Raw genomic sequence first — 22,267 nt, 5'->3', positions numbered from 1 at the left:
TATGTCAACGCCTTCATTTTGCTCTTGTTTATATTAAACACGGCCAATTGGCCAAATAGTTCTCTTTTCCCCCAAGAGCCTTCCAACCTTTCCTAATGGATTTTCGAGAAAAAACGCCACATCACCCCAAAAGGCTCTGAGTTTATACTCCTGTTTTCCTACTTTTGGGCCTTGTATTTGGCCATCTTCTCTGATGTTTCTACAAAGCACTTCCAGAACTAATATAAAAAGTAATGGGGAAAGCGGACAACCTTGTCTAGTTCCTTTTTGTATTTTACAATTATCTGATACTTCTCCATGTATAATAATTGTGACATATTGCTCCAAATATATTGTCTTAATGGCCCTAATAAAATTATTGCCAACTCCCATTGCATCCAATAATTTCCACATAAACTGCCAGGAGACATTGTCAAATGCTTTCTCTGCATCCAAAAAGGTCATAGCTATCTGTTTATCGCTATGTTTTTCATAATACTCCAGTACTTTCAAGACTGTTCTCACATTGTCTCTTAGTTGCCTTTTTGGCAAAAAAAAACCCTGCTTGATCTTCATGAATAAAAACTCTTAGTACATTTGATCTCTCAGTTTACACAAATTGTACTTGTTCTCTCCTGCATGCTTGCTTTTAAAAATTCCATTTTATTTGCTCTTCATCCCCTTTTGGTGAGTCCGTCAATGATCAGCCCGCCCCTCACCCTCACCCCCACCCTTTTCATTCGTCTTATCTCTCCCTCACCTTCCTCTTCTTTTTTCATTTGATCAGCACTGTTGCTTACTCTTTTTTTTTTTGTTTCTTATCTTTTGCCTTCCTTCCTTCCTCGTTCCTCCTCTGTAGTAGCAGTCAGACTCAGAACAGAGTTAAGGCATGAGCACTCCAGCCAAGACAAGACAAGCACTCCCTCTCCCTCACCCCATGTGTGTGTTTTTTGCGGGGTGGCTGCATACTAGTGACGTCTCTCGCTCTCAGTCTCTCCTCTCATCACGTGAGAGACTGGAGAGATTGGCTGGGAGCAAGAAACGGCTGCCTGGGGCTCGAGAGGAAGGCAGAGCCCTGCAGCAAGGGCTGCCTTTTTAAAAAGTAACTCCAGAGAGGTCCCGGCGGTGGCGGCGGCGGTGGTGGCAGTGGCCCCCACTGGCTCAAAATTGGGTGTGTGTGTGTTGAATTCTTCAAGTACTGGCACGGACCAGCACTCAACTCCTCATGGACCAGCACTGGTTTGCGGACCGGTGGTTGAGAAACACCAATCCAGCCCCCTTTAAATCTGGCTTCCGTTTTGGATATGGGGCTGAAACTGCTGATACACCCTAGTGACTTACGCCGGGAGCTTGACAGGGGAATGCATCCCTGTTGGTTCTGCTGGACCAGGCATGGAGCCTGACTGCCAGTGGTCTGTGTGCAGCCGCAGTGGTGGCCCCACTTATCCCTCCGTGTCATAGGAAACATAGGAAACTGCCATATACTGAGTCAGACCATTGGTCTATCTAGCTCAGTATTGTCTTCACAGACTGGCAGCGGCTTCTCCAAGGTTGCAGGCAGGAATCTCTCTCAGCCCTAGCTTGGAGAAGCCAGGGAGGGAACTTGGAACCTTCTGCTCTTCCCAGAGCGGCTTCATCCCCTGAGGGGAATATCTTGCAGTGCTGACACATCAAGTCTCCCATTCATATGCAACCAGGGCAGACCCTGCTTAGCTATGGGGACAAGTCATGCTTGCTACCACAAGACTAGCTGATGTCAGACGTGGGGGGCATGGTCTGGCTCCTGAACGGAGCCCTGCGGCTCCGTTCGGGAATGTATATCAGGCCATATAACTCCCGAAGGGGCCGTGTGGCCCCTTTGAGAGCTAGTCTGGGGCAGCCAGGGCAGCCTTAAAGGCAGGGAAGAGCCACTTCTGGCTGTGCTGCGAACACAGCGCCGGCCATTTAACTCTCGAAGGGGCTGCACTTCGGGAGTTAGATTTGGGCTGGCACTGCGTTCCCTTAAAGGCAGGGTGCAGCGGCCTCCGCTCGGGAGCTAATCCAGCACCCCCGCATCTGACATCAGGCTAACATGTTGTATGTGCATCATGTTGTATGTACAATAGTAGCTGTTTTTCTGAATTTTGAGAACAGTTTGTAGGCTTGTTGAGATTACTCAGAAGTAAATGATTTAGTCCAATGGGCTTACTCTTAAGTAAGAGTGCATAGGATCGCAGCTGTAGAAGTGTGGCTTGCTTTTAGAGAGGTGTGTGTCAATTGCCAACATATTTTATTTGCAAGAGTCTGCTGCCCTTGTGCAAATTCAGGAAAAAAGGAGAGGAGGGGAAGTTGTCAGTTACCTGCCCCCTCCTCCCCTTCTCCCTCAGGGAAGTGCCCTGTGTGCAGATGCAGGGGCAAGGGTTGCTTCTCCTCCTCTTCCTCCTCTCTCTCCTCAAAGCCTCAACATGGGATGAGGTAGTGTAAAATCTGATGGGACTAACTCAAACTGGCTTCAAAACTTTGGGACTAGCCTTTAGATTTTACACAACTTCCTCCCGGGCAAACTAAAAAGCACCCAGGATAAGTTGGGTGGAACCGGCTTCATTCTAGTCTATGGGAAGGCCATCGTTTGGCCTTCCTAAGGGGGGCTATGTGAACCCCAAATAGTAAGGCATTCTGGGTCCACGTAGATGACAGTTCTCAAGAACTCTGGGCTAGAGGCATGGGGTTCCATTATAACTGAGGATGGCATTCTCAACTGGGCCTGGGAAATGGAGCTTTCCAACTTCCACTAATCCAACCAGGTGGTAAAAGCCTGGAGCTTTCACTCTCATGAGAGAGTGGATCCACTGGAAAGGTTGCCCGAGGAGGTAGCTGTCAGAGCACTTTTCTCTGGCAGATCACTTCTCTAATGAGCTCATGAAAATCCATCTGAATCGGGACCCTGCTCCTGGGGTCACCCTACTCTGTGTAAAAGATAGGTCAAATTCCCAAGTCTCCCCAAGTCTCCCATCCCCTCGGACCAAGTGGATCTGCATACCCGAGCAGCTTCGGGTTGGGTTCCGAGGAAAGGCTGGGGATGAACTCTACATTCTTGGATGAGGAAGGCCCTGCTAGATGGCATATGCAAATGAGTCGTTAGTGAATTCTGGGGCTGGAAACCTGAAGCTTTGGCTGGTCAGGTGAACACTGCCTGTGGAATGGAGGACTGGATGCTGATCGTTACCTAGAAAGTTCTCAAAGGCACACGTTTTATTCCCACTTTACCAGGACAAACATCATTCATCACAATTTAAGGTGATGTTGCTAAAGGGCACCTGGTAACGAAATTCACCAGAAAAATCAGCTTGGCTGGATGGTAAAATCATTCTCAAAGCATTGCTTATGTATGATGTCCCTTTGGACTGTGGTCTGCACTATCATGAGAGAGTGCTCTGTAGGGGAAGTGCCATCTGGTGCTTATAAGAATGTTAAGATATGCTTCACAATTCCTTGCCACCCCCTGCTCTAAGATGGCCACTTTCTCCTTTCTGGATCTCTGTTCTCATGAATCCAAAATCTTGGGCCTGCTCTCCCAAGGGAGGAAGGCCCTGGGACGAAGGCTATCTGGTGCCAAAAACCTCTAAGAGGGCCTATAGATTTTAACTCTTGTGAAGCTAGTGCCCCTGCATAGATGGCAATTTTCTCCCTGTGGATTTCCTTATTAGTGTGGTCTTAGGGCAGACTGTTTGGCTGGGGGTCCCTATGGGGATCCACTTTTTAGACCATTTTTTATTTGAGAGAGGAGTTGACCACCCTCCCCTCAAAAGAAGGGGCCTGGCCACCCCATTCTTCAACATACCGATAAAAGATAGATTTCCAAATCAGGCGCGGAGCCAGCCGAACGGCGGCCTGGGTCTGGCCCCACCCAGCAGCCCCTCTAGCAACGTCCCATGCGCATCACGTGCACAGAGCGTGGCTTGGGCTCTGAAAGCGCCCCGAGAGAACTCCCCCACCCTGCGCCTGGGCTACAGAGAGCCCCGAGCGCGCGCCCCCCTGTCTTTTTCAGGCAGCGTTTGCTCCCTCCGATGAGAGAAAGAAAGGGAAATAGATGCTTTCACACAGCAAGCGCCACCTGAAATGACAGTGGAGGACTCACTCGGGCTCTTCGGAGCTTGAGGCCAACACCCCCTTTGCGTGTGACATTGCTGCAGGTAGACCTTGTTGATTTCGTTTCCCTCAAAGAATTCAAACACCTGCTAAAGCCTACCCTTGCAGGAAGGCTAATGTTGCCACAGTGGCCAAGAAATTGCTCACTGACTTTATTCCTAGGTTTGGCCTACCCCTCTCATTGGATTGTGAAATGGGAACACACTTTACCAGTAAGGTCATCCAGATGGTTTGTAAAGCGCTTGGGGTAAAACTGCAATTTCATACCCCTCACCATCCTCAAAGCTCAGCTTACGTGGCAAGAAGAAACTTGGACTTAATGACCAAACTGGCGAAGACTGTCAAAGATACTGGCCTGCCCTGGCCAGATGCCCTGCCTGATGCGCTCTTATCTATAAGAAATACTTCAATTCGAAAACATGGATGAACATCCCATGAAATTGTGATGGGAAGGCCACTAAGGGTGGGAGTCAAACCCAGGGTACCAGCTAGATCAAGATATTGTACTGTATTGTGTAAACCTGACTAAGGTGTCTCAGTCTCTCCACTCACAGGTAAAGGAGGCTCATATGCCTCCAAGCACTGAGGCTTGTCTACAACCTGGTGAGAGAGTTTAAACACAAGAACTGTCTGGCACTGAGGTGGACTGGTCCTTTCCAAGTGCTGTTGGTCACTCACACTGCTGTAATTTGGAAGGAAAAGTTACCTGGACAGTCTGGACTCACACTTCTCACTGTAAGAAGGTGCATTCACCAACACAGGAAAATCCAGAAGAAAGACTGGCAACCGTGAGGCCAGAATAACCATCAAAATAAAAAACAGTCCTAATATAATTGGGACTGTTCCATCTCCTGTTCTTTGCCTTTCCAATGTGCAGAGCAAACTTAATTGTTAAATTGTCTTATCAAGTAGCCAAAGCTGAAAATGAGACTGATTACTGGGTATGTCATCACATGCCCGTCCATGCCAAAGCAGGGGTTAACCATGATCTCTGTTCCTTTAAATATCACTGAACTATCAGCTTATGGGGAACTAGGCCAAATAACACCTGGACAGATATGCAAGATGAAATCCGTTCTTACCTATAGGTGCAGCCTAAGGAGGGAGAGTTTTGTTTCCAGTGTAATGGCACAGGTTATCCAGCGGGAAATAGTTCCTGTAAAGTCACCTTGGTAAAGAATGGGGCTAACGTAAACGGCTCTTACAAACCAAATGGAATTCCTTTTGATCACTCCATTCAAGGCTATTATGAACAGGTAGCCCTCTACATCAAAACATGCTACACAGGATATATGGCCCTGGCGGGACACTCTTTTGTATGTTGGAATAGAGCCTATAGGACTTTTCCTCCAAAGTGGTCTGGAAGATGTTATGTAGCCCAGTTAAGGCCTGCTGTTAGAATTACCCAATGCTATCCTAAGGAAGGAATTCGAAATAACTGAGATTTGGGCTCTGGCCAAGATATAGTGGACAGCAGAACCCCTTTAACAAAAACCTTTGACCATGTGCAGAAAACCCAACAAGCGGCCTATGTACCCCCAGATCACACTGAGGATACTGGGTCCTGGTTGATCCCCTGACTGCCAGATTTGGGAGTCTGGGGAAGAAGTATTTTAGCAGTTTGTTCATTATCCTGATTTTCATTGTTTTCTTATATGTTGGGGTCATGTAATTGAAATGCTGTATGCAAACTCTGAACAGAGCTAATGCCATTTATGCCTGCCTCCCTCAATCTGAACTGCGTGAAATTCGTACCAAGCTGCGCAAACAAGAGGCATATCTGCAGAAGTGTAAAATGTAAAGGTGAGGCTTCATGTATTAACATGAAGCCTCAAAGGGGGGAATGATGATGAAAAACTTTATTTGGGTCTGGTTTGGGCCTAGTCAAGAATCTAGGCAAGGCCTGTAAGTTTGGATTTCAGTACCGCTAAAGGGTTGCTATGGTAACAGAATGTATCTAAGTATTGCTTGGAGGGAATTGAAGGAGAAGGGGTAACATATAGACTGGAGTGTTAAGAACTGCTGGCAAATGGTGATTGGTGCATATTCTCAGTATAGCCTGATGTTTGACCTTTAATGTAATTGGGTAACTGGTTATGTTGTATACCCCTGATTGGGGGGAACTTTACAACCCTTACTTTACATAATATTGAAACTTTATTCTATTATGATTGGTTCAGACAAGTGTGCTGTAAGCCCTTAATTGGTGGGCCTATTAGGGTTGTGCATTTTGTTTGTTTTTTTCTGTTTTGTTTTTGGCCCAAATCCGAAACACCCCCATTTTGTTCTTTGTTCGAAATCAACCAATCCGAAACACCCCAATTTTGTTCTTTGTTCGAAATTGCAAAATCTGAATCCGAAATGTTTTGTATCTTTAAAAATGGCCCTGGGCAGAACTAGTGGGTGGGGTGGTAGTGCCCAATGGTTGGAAGATACCACCCACATTTCAGAGGAATTGGGCAAAGGGCTGATTTTTGGTGAATTTTTGAAGTTTAATATTTTTCCATTAGGGAATAATGGAGGTTTCAGCAAAAGTATAGTTTCACATCGGGGCGGGGGGGTGGGTAAGGGGTGGCCCAGAGCAGAATAGGATGGGTAGTAGTGCCCAGTGGGGGCAAGTAAGCTTCCACAATTTTTTCAAAGGAATTGGGCAAAGGGCTGGTTTTTGGTACTTTTTGAAGTTCATGCGTCTTTAAAGTTTTTCCCCATAGGGAATAATGGTGGTTTCAGTAGACCCAAAACTCCACCTGTGAGTCACTGGGGTGGCCCGGAGTGAGTGGTGGTGTAGTGCACATAGGGTGCCAACCACCATAGGGTGCCAACCATAGGGTGCCAGCCAGCGAGTGGTGGTGTAGTGCACATAGGGTGCCAACCCACAAGCCCGTGGGGTACAGGGTTTGGTTGTTTCTGAGGTGTTCTGAATGTAGATTCTCTGGTAGCACATGAGAGAGGATTCATGGTTTGTCATTGAAAATCCCACATGCTACCAGAGAATCTGCACTCAGAACACCTCAGAAAAACAACAACCCATGGGGGTGGTTGGCACTCTCTGTGCAGTACACCACCACTCACTCTGGGCCACCCCAACACCACGCCCCCCAGTGCAGTTATGGGGCTGCTGAAACCTCCATTGTTCCCTGTGGGAGAAAAACCTTAAAGATGCAGAAACTTCAGAAATTAATTTAAAATCAGGCCTTTGGCCTACTTCTTTGCAATCTGGGTGGTGGGCAGGCACCCCTTGGGGTGCTAATGCTCAACCCACTGCTCTGGTGCCCTTTCTTACCCAAGTCTGCCACAAAGACACACAAACTTCAACAACTCTTCCCTCCCCCAAGCCCACGCTCCACTACTGCAACCCCCAAGCCCATGCTCCCCTGCTGCAGCAAACTACAGATAACAGCAGCATCAAGTGTGCCCTCCTCTCCCTCCTCCACCAAGCAAGCAGTTCTCATCCACAGACATTTTTTTCAGCACATCAACAACAATAGTAGACCTTTACAAAGAACCAGTTTCCAAAGCAAGATCACACAGAGTCAGCAGAACAACGAACTATCCTAAGCAGGCAGGTAGGCAGGCATTTGAATTGCATTATATACTATATACACATACATGGTAACTAAATAGGGAGCAGTATGCTGGGCTCACGCAAGTAGCAAGGCAAGCATGGCATCATGGAAACTTGAGTTTAGACAGGCAATGCAAAATTAGTTCTTTCTCTGTCTCTCTTGAATGAGGCAGCCAGAAAGGCAGAAGCAAGCGAGTAACTTGTTAATGAATTGAAACAAACTCCCACGCTCCACCCTCAAAGCAATCAGTCCAGACAGAGTGGAAACAGGGCACTGTTTTTTAGAGCTGGCATCAGAATTTCTTAGCACATAATTGCATCACAATAGAACATATTCCAAGGAAATGAGCTTCCTCAGCAATGCTGTCCCTGCTTTTTGCATATCTTATCTTCTGCTAATCGACAGACACTCACTGCCTCCCTAGTTGCTGCAGTCAGGAGACCAAAGCTCCGAAGAACAAAACAAAACAAAACTTCGGCTCCAAAATAGAGTCATTTCGATTTGTATACAAAAAAAATTGTTTTTAATTTTTTCATTTTGATTTGTATACAAAACGTCCGAAAATGCCATTTTCGAACACAAAACGTTTTGTTGCTGAATTGAAATGCACAAGCCTAGGGCCTATGTTTGCAATGAGACCAATAAACGTATAAAGGACTTTTGCCAAGTCTACTGGGTGTGCAGGCACCCAGCATGTCGTGATAATAAATCTTGAACCTGGTGGAAGGTGTGGCCTCTGCTCATTAAAACGAACTCCTGGAGATTTCTCCAACACTGGTTATTACCTTTAAAGCTCTGAATGGCTTGGGTTTGGGCTACCTTAGAGAGCGCCTTCTTAGGTATGATCCCCATCACTTGTTGAGGTCATCTGGAGAGGTCCGTCTACAGTTACCACCGGTACATCTGGTGGCGACTTGGAACTGGGACTAGTAAACCCCCCAGGGGTATGGGAAGGAAGGGTCAATGCACCACCTGAATTACCTTTCCAGGTGAGATGTCATATGGTGGGATGGAAAAAGCATCTTGACGGGGTTCAAAGTAGAGATTATGATCCAGAGGGCAAGAGAGAGTGAGGGCGAGTGAAGCCCTTTTTACAGGGAAAAAACTAGTTGTCCCTTGCCAACCGTGAGGGTTCTGTTCCTGGAAACCCTAGTGGTTGGCAAATTTGTGGTAGGGAAGTCATTGACTTCAATGGGAGACAGGGGGTTAGGGAAATCACAAGTGCCAAAGTGCCTGAAAACACTAAAAAATGGTAAAACAAATCCCCCCTGACCCTAGAAAAGTTCCCCTGACCCCCAGAACAGATCCCCTGACCCCAGAGATGACCCATGACCCTGGAAATGACCCCCAGAACCCCCAAAATTGCCCTAACCCCCCAAATTCACCACAACCCCCCTGAAATCACCCCTGCCCCCATAAATGACCCCTGACCCTCAGATTGACCCCATGACCCCAGAAATCAGCATTGCGACAAGTCTTTTTTTTTTTTAATGGCACCAATTGCGAATACTCAAGTCATGGCTGGCGAGGGGGGTGACCGTTTGCCAGTCTCAGATACTCAAATCTGTGATTAGCAGACCTGCGATTGGTGATGGACAATTGTCCTTAGAAAATTCCAGTGAGTCCCTGCCCACCTGGTGGCAGGACGAAAAGGCAAAAAGAACAAAAGACAGGAAAAAGCCAATGCAGGAGCCAGACAGGGGTTTATCTTGATGAGATAATCACCAAGATGTGTTTGTGAGGATGGCCCGTTGTCTGCTTTTGGGATTGAGCGATCCTAGAGGATGTGGCTTAATGACTTTAATGCCTTTGGGAGAATGCAGGAAGGAACACGATTAAATGTGCTTCTGAAGCAGACAGGCACCGGGGATTTTGATTTGATTCATCAGACTCGGAAGGGCTCGAAAGTCAATTTTAGGGTGTCGGGAGTCTTGCTGCATGACCCCGAAAAGGTGAAAGGTCCATGTCAGGCTTTCTTACACATGTGAATTTTCCCTTCCCTTCCTTGCCAGTGTAAGACATGCGTCTATTCTGGACTTCTAAATACGGGTCCTCCAAGCCAGGCACCTCATGAAGGGGTGAAGCACCACATAACAAGCGGAACCTTGTTATGGTGAACTTCCATAACAGCAGTGTGTAGTGCCTTGCCAAGCCTCCACCCCCAGTGGCCAAGACATGAGGAGCCTATCTACTGCTCCTCCTCATTCTCTTGCACTTCTCTAAAAGGGAAGAGGGGAGCGGAGGGGAGGAGAGGAGAGGAATGCAGTAGTCCTCTCCTCCACATTTCTTTTTCTGCTCTATTCCTCCCTCCCTTTTAAAGAGAAGGAGGCACAGAGGAGGAGGAGGAAAAGATGTTTCAGAAAAAATTGCCCGGCAATGGTGGTGGCGACTCCCACCAATCTGCCATTTGCGGTAACCACCTCAGCTGTCCTCAAGGATAAGTCGGCACCCGTCCTTGCAACTCCAGAATGAAGACCCTGACAAAAGATATGGCTATGTAGTTGTAGGAAATATGGCAGCAAAATTAACCTGGTTTCGAAATCATTTTTTGGTACAGGAGATATAGTTAGGCATGTCTGGGCTTGTCCCAGTTTATCCATGTGAGGATCTGGAGTGAAACAAAGAGATGAAACCAAGTGTAATAGCCCAAGAGTTTACAAATGAATTAGAGGGAGCTTACACTATGCAACTGTACCAGAAGTATATGTACTACTTTGTTAAACAACTGCTAGATCCACATTGAAGCTTGGCAATTTAACACCACTAACCACCACCACTACTACGAAAGGTAATAATGCAGTGAGGTTATTGACACAATCACAATCTGTGTTCTACCAAGGTTCAGGAGACTATTTATTTCTTCATTCATTCATTCATTTTATTATTGGAATTAAAATGGAATATAAAAATACAAATCTAATTAAAAGTTTAAAAAATATGTACAATATAACCATAAGATACAAAGCAGCAGCAAACAAAACACTCATTTAAAAGCCTGGGTAAAAAGCCAAGATTTTACTTGCTTTCTAAAAACTGTGATGGAGACTGGGGAGCGGATGCCCACTGGGAGAGCATTCCAGATGCCCACTGGGAGAGGTGTGTACTCCCAATTTTCGGTTGTGTGGAAGCAAGATTTTCCTCCTACCTTGTTTCCACACATTAATTTCTACCCAGGTTTTCCTCTTAACTTGCTCCCACACAACCAGCAATTGGGAGCACACACAGCTCCCAAATCTAGGTAGAACACAGTTTATGATTGTGTGAATGACCTCAGTATCACCCCTTCATCTAGGCACTTTACAGCTAGAAAATATACACTGGACCCTTCTCAAAGACCCACAATCCAAAATAAACAAAGCACATGAAACAGGAATAGCTAGGGAATGACACTCAGTTTCTGGTTGTTCGGTATGCTTCTGCAACATGTTGTCTAACTGTAACATATTGCTCTCCTCGAGTGCCCCTGCTCATTGAGGTGAGGTGCATGGCTACTAGGGAGAAGGCCTTTTTGGTGGTTGGATCTCATTTATCGAATCGTCTCTCCAGTGAAGTTTGCCTGGCTTCATCATTGGGTTCTTTTAGACACCAGATAAAGACCTTTTGGTTCACTCAGGCCTTTTAAATTTTAAATTTTGATGTGATTTTAACTGATTTTTTTGTTTTAAAAAATGTTTTGTATTGTATTTTGTATTTTCTTTCTATTCCCTTTTTGGTCTGTTATGATATAATGTGTTGTATGTTTTTATATCTCATGTTTTAATGTTGTGTTGTAAGCCGCCCAGAGAACAATTTGTTATGGGGCAGCTAACAAATAAAATTATTATTATTATTATTTTACACAGTCAGACAGGTGTTATTGACTGGTTTGTTTTATCCAGACATCGAGTCCTTCCCAAGGACCTGGGATGGGTGAATTTTATTGTCAATGTTGTTGCTGTTATAGATATCGTCGCAGAATATAGGCTGTTCCCAGTAAAGTTGCTTTTTGTAATTGGCTGATGGTGATTTCTGTGGCCCCTATGGTGTTGAGGTGCTCTTCAAGGTCTTTTGGAACTGCACCCAGGGCGCCAATTACCACTGGGATTATTTTGGTCTTCTTCTGCCACAGCCTTTCAATTTCAATTTGAATTTTGTGATTTTTTCTATTTCTTTTTCTTCTATTCTGCTGTCCCCTCGTATTGCTATGTCGATTATTTTAATTTGTTTTTCTTTCTTCTCGACTACAGTTATATCTGGTGTATTGTGTGGCAGATGTTTGTCTGTTTGTAGTTGGAAGTCCCATAATATTTTTACATCTTCTTCAACTTTTTCAATTTTATGGTCCCAACAATGTTTGGCTACAGGTAGCTTGTATTTTTTGCAAACGTTCCAGTGTATCATCCCTGCTACTTTGTCATGCCTTTGTTTGTAGTCAGTCTGTGTGATCTTTTTACAACAGCTGATTAGGTGGCCCACTGTTTCATCTGCTTCTTTACAAAGGCGGCACTTGCTGTTTGTTGTTGATTTTTCTACTTTTGCTCTTATTGCATTTGTTCTTAGTGTCTGTTCTTGTGCAGCCAGTATTAAACCCTCTGTTTCTTTCTTCAAGTTGCCATTCTTAAGCCATTGCCAGGTCTTGGTGATGTCTGATTTTCCACTTATATTGTGCAAATATTGACCATGCAGTGGCTTATTTTTCCATTTTTCTGCCCGGTTCTTGACTTGTTCTTTCTTGTAGGCCTGCTTTCTTTCATTGGTGTTGAATAGTTTCTCGTTATTGACTATTTGAAGTGCATCTTCTTCACTGTCCTTTATGTATTCTTCAAGGCCTCTTTTCTTCTCCTCTACTGTTTGATGGACTTGCAGCTTTCCTCTTCCACCTGAGCTGCGAGGGAGGTAGAGCCTATCTACATCACTGCAGGGGTGCAGAACATGATTGATGGTCATGATTTTCCTGGTCTTACGATCTAGCGTCTCTAGCTCTGCCTGGGTCCAGTCTATTATTCCTGCAGTGTATCTGATAAGAGGTATAGCCCAGGTGTTTATGGCTTGTATGGTGTTCCCGCCATTGAGTTTGGACTTGAGGATTTTTCTAACTCTCCTGATGTATTCACTTCCAATTTTTCTTTTAACTTCAGTGTGTGCGATGTTATCAGCCTGGAGAATGCCCAAGTATTTGTAAGGTTCTTTCTCTTCCAGGTTCTTGATCTTGCTTCCATTGGGCAGTTCTATTCCTTCTGTTTTTGTTATTTTTCCTCTGTTCATTATTTATGCAGCACACTTGTCTAGTCCAAACTCCATTGCTATGTCGCTACTGAATTTATGGACAGTGTTTAGCAGTGATTCAGTTTCTGACTGAGACTTTCCATAAAACTTCAGATCGTCCATGTACAGCAGATGGTTGATTTTACTTGATGTTTTAGATGTTTGGTATCCGAGGCCTGTTTTGTTTAGTATTTGTGAAAGTGGGGTCATGGCGATTACAAACAACAGAGGGGATAGTGAGTCTCCTTGGAAAATGCCTCTTCTAATGCTAACCTGTCCAAGTGTCTCGCCATTGATTGTTAACTGTGTACTCCACATGCTCATTGCTTTTTTTTATAAATATCTGAATGTTTTTGGTGACACCAGTTGTTTCTAAGCATTTTAGTATCCATGTGTGAGGCAATGAATCAAAGGCTTTCTTGTAGTCAATCCATGCAACACTTAGATTGGTTTTTCTTCTCTTGCAGTTTTCTAAAATCATTTTGTCAATCAGCAGCTGGTCTTTTGTGCCTCTGGTGTTCAGGCAATTTCCTTTCTGTTCAACTGGAAACTGTTTGTTAGTTAATAAGTGTTGCATCACTTCATCTGCTATTATTCCAGTTAATAATTTGAACATGGTTGGCAGACAGGTTATTGGTCTATAATTACTTGGAACTGCACCTTTTGCTGGGTCTTTCATGATGAGATGAGTTTTCCCAGTTGTTAGCCATTGTTCAATATCCTTCCCAAGGACCTAGGACCTAATTATTCCCAAGGACCTTATTATTTCTTGTTTACACAGACAGGTGTTATTGACTGGTTTGTTTTATCCAGACATCGAGTCCTTCCCAAGGACCTGGGATGGCTGAATTTTGTTGTCAATGGTTATAGATATCGTCGCAGAATATAGGCTGTTCCCTGTAAAGCTGCTTTTTGTAATTGGCTGATGGTGATTTCTGTGGCCCCTATGGTGTTGAGGTGCTCTTCAAGGTCTTTTGGAACTGCACCCAGGGCGCCAATTACCACTGGGATTATTTTGGTCTTCTTCTGCCACAGCCTTTCAATTTCAATTTGTAGATCTTTGTATTTGGTGATTTTTTCTATTTCTTTTTCTTCTGTTCTGCTATCCCCTGGTATTGCTATGTCGATTATTTTGACTTGTTTTTCTTTCTTCTCCACTACAGTGATATCTGGTGTATTGTGTGGCAGATGTTTGTCTGTTTGTAGTTGGAAGTCCCATAATATTTTTACATCTTCATTTTCTTCAACTTTTTCAATTTTATGGTCCCACCAATGTTTGGCTACAGGTAGCTTGTATTTTTTGCAGGTGTTCCAGTGAATCATCCCTGCTACCTTGTCATGCTTTTGTTTGTAGTCAGTCTGTGCGATCTTCTTACAACAGCTGATCAGGTGGTCCACTGTTTCATCTGCTTCTTTACAAAGGCGGCACTTGCTGTTTGTTGTGGATTTTTCTACTTTGGCTCTTATTGCATTTGTTCTTAGTGCCTGTTCTTGTATTAAACCCTCTGTTTCTTTCTTCAAGTTGCCATTCTTAAGCCATTGCCAGGTCTTGGTGATGTCTGATTTTCCACTTATAATGTGTAAATATTGACCATGCAGGGGCTTATTTCTCCATTTTTCTGCTCAGTTCTTGACTTGTTCTTTCTTGTAGGCCTGTTTTGTTTCATTGGTGTTGAATAGTTTCGCGTTCTTGACCATTTGAAGTGCATCGTCTTCACTGTCCCTTATATATTCTTCAAGGCCTCTTTTCTCCTCCCCTACTGTTTGATGGACTTGCAGCATTCCTCTTCCACCTGAGCTGCGAGGGAGGTAGAGCCTATCTACATCACTATGGGGGTGCAGAGCATGATTGATGGTCATGATTTTCCTGGTCTTACGATCTAGCGTCTCTAGCTCTGCCTGGGTCCAGTCTATTATTCCTGCAGTGTATCTAATAACAGGTATAGCCCAGGTGTTTATGGCTTGTATGATGTTCCCACCATTGAGTTTGGACTTGAGGATTTTTCTGACTCTATTATTATTATTATTATTATTATTATTATTATTATTATTATTATTACTTCCTGGTAGAAGTAGACTCTGACTACTCAAAGCCAGATTGCTCTTTAGGTACAGCCTCGTATCTTACGAAAACCAATTTTCTGTGCATGTCTTAGGGCAAAACTCCATGTTACATACCACACAAAGATGGTACTGAAAATGGACTCCCCCTCACAACAATATTGATCTATTTCTCTCCGTGGTTATGTTTAGGAACACTTTCGCCATGATGTGATATCAAAGTTATGAGCATAATATGAAGCTTAGCTCTGAACTCTTAGCTATGCAGTACAGATACGGCTTGGTTAGAGTTTGTCCGGAAGGGCGTGAGAGTCCCTGACAGAGCTTCATTCAAACCTCTTGCCTGGAACTTGTGCCCTGAGGCAAATGGTGCAGATGCTTCTCAGTCACAGTTGGCTTTGTGGAATGAGTTGTGAGAAAGACTCCCCCTGCAAGTCCCCTCTGTATCATCAGCAAGGAAAAGCTCCTTGACTCCTCTGTCATCTGGTCACACCAGAAATATGTGTGACCAAGGGATGAAAGTACCAGATTGGCTTTTTCCCTAAACCATCTGAAGTCTAAAATTCTGTGAAACAAAATTCTGTGACTTGAATAACAGAACTATCATTATAACATAATTATAAGTATGACATATAACATAAATGATACAAATAAGCATCATTTGTATCAATTTCCATAATTTGCAAACTTTAGTCTGACTGTACATTGTTATTTATATGCAGAAGTCTTCTGGCTCAGATTAACTGATCATGAATGGGAAGAAAAGTAGGACGGGCAGAATGTCATGACATTTACTGTATGTAGAAGGGTTTGAGGAGCCACAAGGAGAATGAAGTCTGTGCTGAATGAAGAATTAGTGCCCTCCCACCATCAGACCTTACACTTCTTCCCACGAATGTAGCAGAAGTGCCCTCACATTTCCCAGTAGCCATAAGAAATTCAAACATGCTCTTGGAGGGGGAGGGTAGAAATTATTCAACTTTGTGTGTGGGCAACCAGGTTAGAAGCCGTGTTCTACACATTGTATAGAGTATTAGTTATTCACGACAAGGCAGAGACCTGGGCGCCTTGGATATCTTCAACCTAGCTGCCTAGATTGATCAAGAGCCCCCGCCCTGCCCTACTATGGCCATCCCAAGTCAAGGACGCCAATACTTTTTTTTTTTCAAATTCATTTTTTATTAATTTTATCAATAGCAATATCGTCATTCATTACAAATACACACATAAAAGATGGACTTCCCGCTCACATTTCTTCGTGAATCATCAACTATAAGATTTACCCTTGCTATAATAATAATTCAAAACATAAGTTCAAGCCCTTACGAACCTAATTAAACTAACCAACCTGCGATTTATACTAAATTTCAAACCCTGCTGTCAAGTCCATGGTAGGGAAGTAATTTTTTAAATACAACAAAAATGGTTTCCAATCTTCTTTAAAACATTCCAAGTTTTGATCTCTTAATAGTGCTGTAAGTTTTGCCATCTCCACATATTCCAAAATTTTTATCAGCCAGTCTTCTTTTGAAGGCAGTTCACTAGACTGCCAATACTTGTTTACCACACACTCTGGTTTTGCTTTGAGGGTTGCTTATCTCTCATTCTGAGGGCCATCTGAAAAGACAGTGATGACCGTGGGGATGCATGATCCTCAGTAGCATTTGGCCCACTTCAATAAATCCTTTGTTGTGGGAGTACAGAGTTCTTTACTTTGATTAAGAACAAAGTGAAATAAAATTGATGTCCCAGCAGCAGCTCTCTTTACTGCGTCAGCCCTAATGGGACTCATATAAGGTGAGTTTCATCTTGCACAAGAGCTGCCTTTATCTCTGAAAACTGACAGTTGATGTTAACATTACCTGAAAAATAGTGCAAATTGCGTGGCTATCATCCATACTTCATCCTGGATTCTGTTAACACTCCATTTCTGGGTTTCTTACTGTGAACTCTTGTTCCGACCATCCACTTTTGGAGCCTTTTTTCCTTAAAAAAAGAAAAGAAAAGAAATCTTAAGGAGATTTTGCATATATTTAACACTTCCCCACCAACTAATCTTTCTTTTGGAGGAGGGTTGTGTATTACCCTGCATTACCATGACCACAGTATTTCCAGTTCCATAGAGATACCTTAAGGTTCCTCCCTGATTTGGGGGTGGAGTTTCTTTGTTTTACACTCTAGCGAAGGTATTGGCATGTGCAGAGGTACACAGTGCTCTGTATGCATCGCACTATTAATAAAAACCAACCAGAGAATCTCAAGTCACATCTTGGAAGGAGGAAACACCTTTGGACTGGAAATATAGAAGAGGAGCAACACAAGGCCGGAGAGGAGTGAAAGAGGAGGAACAAACTAAGCCAAAGCAAAGTGTGAAGAAGAGCAAGAAGGAGGTAGATGCTGCTGCTACTGCTGCTAGAGACATATTTTTATGTCTGGGGAAATCGCTTGCTGTTTGAAAGCTTGAAAATGTTAAAACTATTTGAGTTAGTCCAATAAATTATGCCCTTATATACCCTAATTCACAGAAAAAGTTCATTCTCTCTCTCTCTCTCCCCACTTCCCCCCAGATATGAAATTAGAACAGGTGAAGTTGAGATGTTTTCTGTTCTTTATGGCTTATTGTGGATTGAATTTAGGCTGTGTGGAGTGCTAGAAGATTTTAATTCAGGAGAGTGTAATGGGATTACAGGGTGTAGGGCAGGTGAATGGTTGGTTAATTAGAAGCAATTAGATTTGGGGAAGGGCAGGAAGTGGAGTAGTTCGTGTGGGAAGAAATTCTAAAGAAAAATATAAAGGAAAACAGTGTGGGCTGACTTGGATTTTTGCCATCTATTATATCCGTGTTAGCTGAAATATTTTCATTAGTGTGGATTCCAACATGCTGACACACGTTTCATCTCAGCTGCCTGATACGTCATTCAGTGCAGTGATTGTTTAAATGATCAGCAAGCCAGTCAGTTATACAGTAACTGTATTCTTGTAATGTTTATCCAACAGAGCTGTGAAAAAGTGTCATTTTGGAAAGGGAGGTAAGATGAGCTTTATCCATGGAGTGTCCTAATGAACAGGGATTAATGTGTGAACTTTCAGAACCATATCTTCCTTTCACAAGCAGCAACTCATGCCTCCAGTTATAGATTGACAAACAGTCTTTGGCATGTTGACTAAAGTCCTCCAAGATAATAAGTATGCCTGTTGTCCAACTTCCCCCTTTCTTTAGAGAGCTTAGCCCTGCTTTGCCGTTATGGGAAGCAGCACTGAACGCTCGTCTCGTTTCAAGGTAAATATGGACTGTTTCTAATTACAACAAATAATTGCATATGCTTTATTACGCTGAAATGTTAAGTTAGTTAAGAGGACAAGGAAATGACTAGACTGGGGAAAGAAACTGGAGAAAGCCATCTTGGGGGGAAAATCATTGTGAAATGGGCACCAGATAAAAACTAAGGTATACTCTTGAACAGTGGTGTACACTGCATAGAACATTTCCTTTAAAATGGTATTTGCCAAACAATGAATACCTGGGAATGCTGTTTGCACATACTCAGATGCATCTTTCTGTAGACTAGAGTGGGCATCATTTTGTACAAGCTCTCCCTGCAGTAGAACTTGTTTCATTGATTTAAAGAACACACAAGCAATTGAGTATATGACTTCATTTGTGAATTTTCATAGGCTTCCAGCGGTGTTGACCATTGTTAGTTTGGTGTTTTTGGCTAATCAATTTCTTGATCCAGGTCAGCTTTTGAATGGTGCTTTAGTTACTTTTAATCCAGTCCTGGACCTGGAGTAGAGGTGGGGCTAACAAACAGCCAGCAGTAAGAGCCTTGAAAGCAATCTTTGGCTGGCCAACGGCTGCAATAAAAAATTGATTGAAAACAATCTGCACTTGCCTCTCTGTAAATAATTTCTGTTTTCATTAAACCATCAGTCAGTCAGTCAGTCTTTATTACACTCTTTGACCAATACCAGGACACCTAATACAATTACATTAAACTATTAATATTCCTGATTCTACTCCACTGCCTTGTCCTTGCGTGCCACAACTCTTTCCTCTGGATTCTGCAGTTAGCACGTTACTATTAATACCTGTTCCAGTGCTGTTGATAGTGGTTGTTTAAGGATGGATAGATGAATCTCTATCCATCCTTAAGATCTCCCAGACAGTCTCTTCTCACCTGGAAGTGAAAGCTTGGCTTGTCACTTCTGCCCTAAATGAGATCAGGGTGAAAGATTAGTTGTGAGAGAAACAAAATGGCTAACATTGCATAACGAGCCCTTCACCCAAGGCTGCTGAACAGCTGCGTACGTTTCGGATGCGGCTGACGTCCTATTCACATGTTATTTTCAACACATGTACAATCTATGTACAGTGTACATGTGTACAGTTATTTACACGTTATGTTGTATGTATGGACAGTGCATTTCCTCTCTAGCCCTATTCATATGTCACCTTCAGCACAGGTACAACACACATACAGATCTGTACACAAGCACAATGATTCACAAGTTATGCTGAACGCATGTTTTGCAGTACACTTCCTATCTGCACATATATTCGAGAGTGTCTGTGTACCTGGGTTCACTTTTGATGTATTCACACAAAAACATGTACATGTGTGCAGACACCGGAATGCCATACAACATAACATGTTAAAGCTTCCTTTAAAAGGAAGCTTTTAAAGACTTGGCTTTTTACCCAGGCTTTTACATAATCGTTTTTACTGCTGCTTCTGTGTGTTTTTATCTGTTGTCTTGTTTTTATGCTTGTTTTATATGTTTTTAGCTTGATGTTTTTATTGCTTTTTATTGTATGTTTTAATTTTTGTAAACTGCCTTGGGGTTTTCTTTTAACGAAAGGCGGTATAGAAATGTGAAAATAAATAAATAAATAAATAAATAAACATATGAATAGGATTTCTGTATCTTGCATTTCTGTAGAAGTCTGCACCTAGTTTTACTTTGAAAAAGAACACATACAGTTATTCACACAAAAGCATGTGCATGTATCATGTGCAGACACCTGACTGTCTTCATACAACTTAATTTTTGAAGGAGGGATGTACTCGAAATGCTATTTGATGTCTGAATCACAGGCACATCCCTTTAAAAATGACGTCTTACACAGCCTCTTTAGAGCAGAGGAGAGCAGGTCCATCCCTGCTCCTGCTCCGATGGCCGCCATTGCCATAATCCTGGTGCTCCCCCCAGCTATGCTTGCGTGCTAGCAGAGCATCTCCCAGCTGCCCCTGCGTGACACTGGCACATAGCCTCCGCGCATGCACAATGGCCATGTGCATGCCGGCATTGTGCAGGGGCAGCTGGGAGACACCCCACCGGCCCAAAGGCATATTTGGGGGGAGCGCCAGGATTATGGCACTGGCGGCCATTGGAGGAGCAGCTATGGACCTGCTCTCCTCCACTTTCAAGTGGCTGTGTAAATCCTCATTTCAGACATCGCATTGCGTTTCGGCACATCCCTAGTCTGAAGAGGACCTCTGTGTTAAGATATTTCATCCATCTGCTTCACTCACAGCTAGTAAATTATTCTTGCTGTGGCATACACAAATATTACCTCAACACTTGCTTTCAGCTGGCATGTAAACCCTGTCTCCATTCCACTCTTCAGTGTGACATGGTCTTCCGGTGGAAAGCTGGTCTTTTGGTAATGTGCATGAATCGTTCCTTTTGCTAAGCAGTGTTTTCCTTGGTTTGCATTTGGATGGGTGACTACTTGTGAGCACTGTCTACTGTAAGCTATTCCACTTCATCTCTAGGTAGGGCTAGGAACGACTCCTGCTTGAAACCTTGGAGGGCTGCTGCCAGTCAGGGTAGCAGACAGTCCTGAGCTAGATGGACCAAGGGTCTGACTTATACCAAGGCAGCATCCTATGTTCCTATTTTCATTTTCAGCAAAACACAGCCGTTGGGAATCATGCAGGGCCACCAGCATCCCACAGAGAGAAGGATTTTGATATGATCTACACAATTGAAGATGTGCCTCCATGGTATCTCTGCATCCTGCTGGGATTTCAGGTACCAATACGATACCAAGCTCCCTCTGTGGCTAGGCTCTTGCTACTGGGACCAAAAGAAACAGCTTTCTTGTCTGCTTTGTTGGCTTAACAACCCTCTTGGTGACTGTTTGCCAACCCAATCGGTCAGATTCACTATTCACAAGTATTAAAGTTTTACTGTCTGACATTTCCCCATCACCAGCACCATTGTTTAAAAGGAACAGGTCATACCTTTGCTATGAAAGCCTGCAGATTTGAATTCCCCCGCTGTTGTTTACAACAATGAAATCATCCGTCTTGTTAATCTGCAATATTAACTTATATAGAACGGGTTGCCTTTTTACATCCCACCAAGTCCCCTCCCAGGCTTTTGTTTATTTTCAAACGAGTTAACACTTCTGAAAGCCTGTGTTGAGGTAGACTGTCATACTCTCAGGTAACAGTCTTTTCCCAAGATGCTGTTTTGCTTCCTTTGCACACATACAAAAGGGAAAGGAATGAGTCACCTTGCACTCTCACATCTCACACCAGTTCTTCTTATATGGTAGAAGTAGCTATATACCGTTTTACCAGACTTTTATGGCTTCCCCCCATTTAGGAAACTTCAGAGCCTCTGATGCCTCATTCCAGGACATCCACAGGCCTCCTGGGCAATGTTCTCCCTAAGAAAAGTGTTGACCCACTAGCATTCATACTCATAATTCAAATTCATCACATTCTTTTTAATGATGCTAGAAGGGGAAGGGCAGGCATCTGGATATGCATCTATTCCACAAAGTCCAGAACTATTGGTGACCCCAGTATTAATACCATAATACAAAACTCTGTAGAAATGTATTTGGCTAGTATTTTGCTGGTACACAGAGCATATAACTGGAAATTCTGCCAACAGCACAAAAGAAAAAATGGTTTAACAAGTAGATTAAGGCCAGGTGAATACCAGACTTTTAAAATGCTTTCTTCTCTTTTCTTAGTTGTATTTGTAGGTAGTTTTTGTTAATGTGTTTTTAATTGCATGTTTTATTTTACTGTTATTTTATTGTTTTGTTTTGTGAGCAGCCCAGAGAACCATTTGTTGTGGAGCGGCCAAATGAATAAAGTTGTTGTTCATTACTACTACTACTACTACTACTACTACTATTATTGTTGTTGTTGTTGTTGTTGTACTTGGGGCACTGTTTTGCAGTGGTTCCGTTCCTTCTTTAGTGGGCGCTTTCAGTCGGTGTTTATTGATAGTGAGTGCTCTGCCCTGTGGCCACTCCATTGTGGGGT

General features: G+C 43.4%; 1 protein-coding gene across 7 annotated transcripts in view; it reads left to right on the top strand.

Annotated features, from left to right (window-relative positions):
- Positions 1-2,236: 2,236 nt before the first annotated feature.
- SLC23A1 (solute carrier family 23 member 1) overlaps positions 2,237-22,267 on the top strand; it is a 43,555-nt gene continuing 23,524 nt past the window's right edge. For 2 of the 7 annotated variants that reach the window (XR_008314007.1, XM_053286591.1), the window contains exons 1-3: positions 3,642-6,139; positions 18,199-18,258; positions 20,892-21,014. Coding sequence is in view for 6 of the 7 variants with exons in the window: in XM_053286591.1 (XP_053142566.1) it covers positions 18,223-18,258; positions 20,892-21,014 (159 nt within the window). In the remaining variant the exon portion in view is untranslated. Of the gene's footprint in view, positions 3,256-3,641; positions 6,140-6,686; positions 7,674-18,198; positions 18,259-20,891; positions 21,015-22,267 lie in introns of those variants that run through there. The other 5 variants (XM_053286592.1, XM_053286594.1, XM_053286593.1 and 2 more) reach the window with 5 other exon arrangements.

The sequence above is a fragment of the Hemicordylus capensis genome, chromosome 1 (assembly GCF_027244095.1).
Source record: "Hemicordylus capensis ecotype Gifberg chromosome 1, rHemCap1.1.pri, whole genome shotgun sequence".
NCBI lineage: Eukaryota > Metazoa > Chordata > Lepidosauria > Squamata > Cordylidae > Hemicordylus > Hemicordylus capensis.
This window is presented reverse-complemented; position numbering and strand designations above follow the sequence as displayed.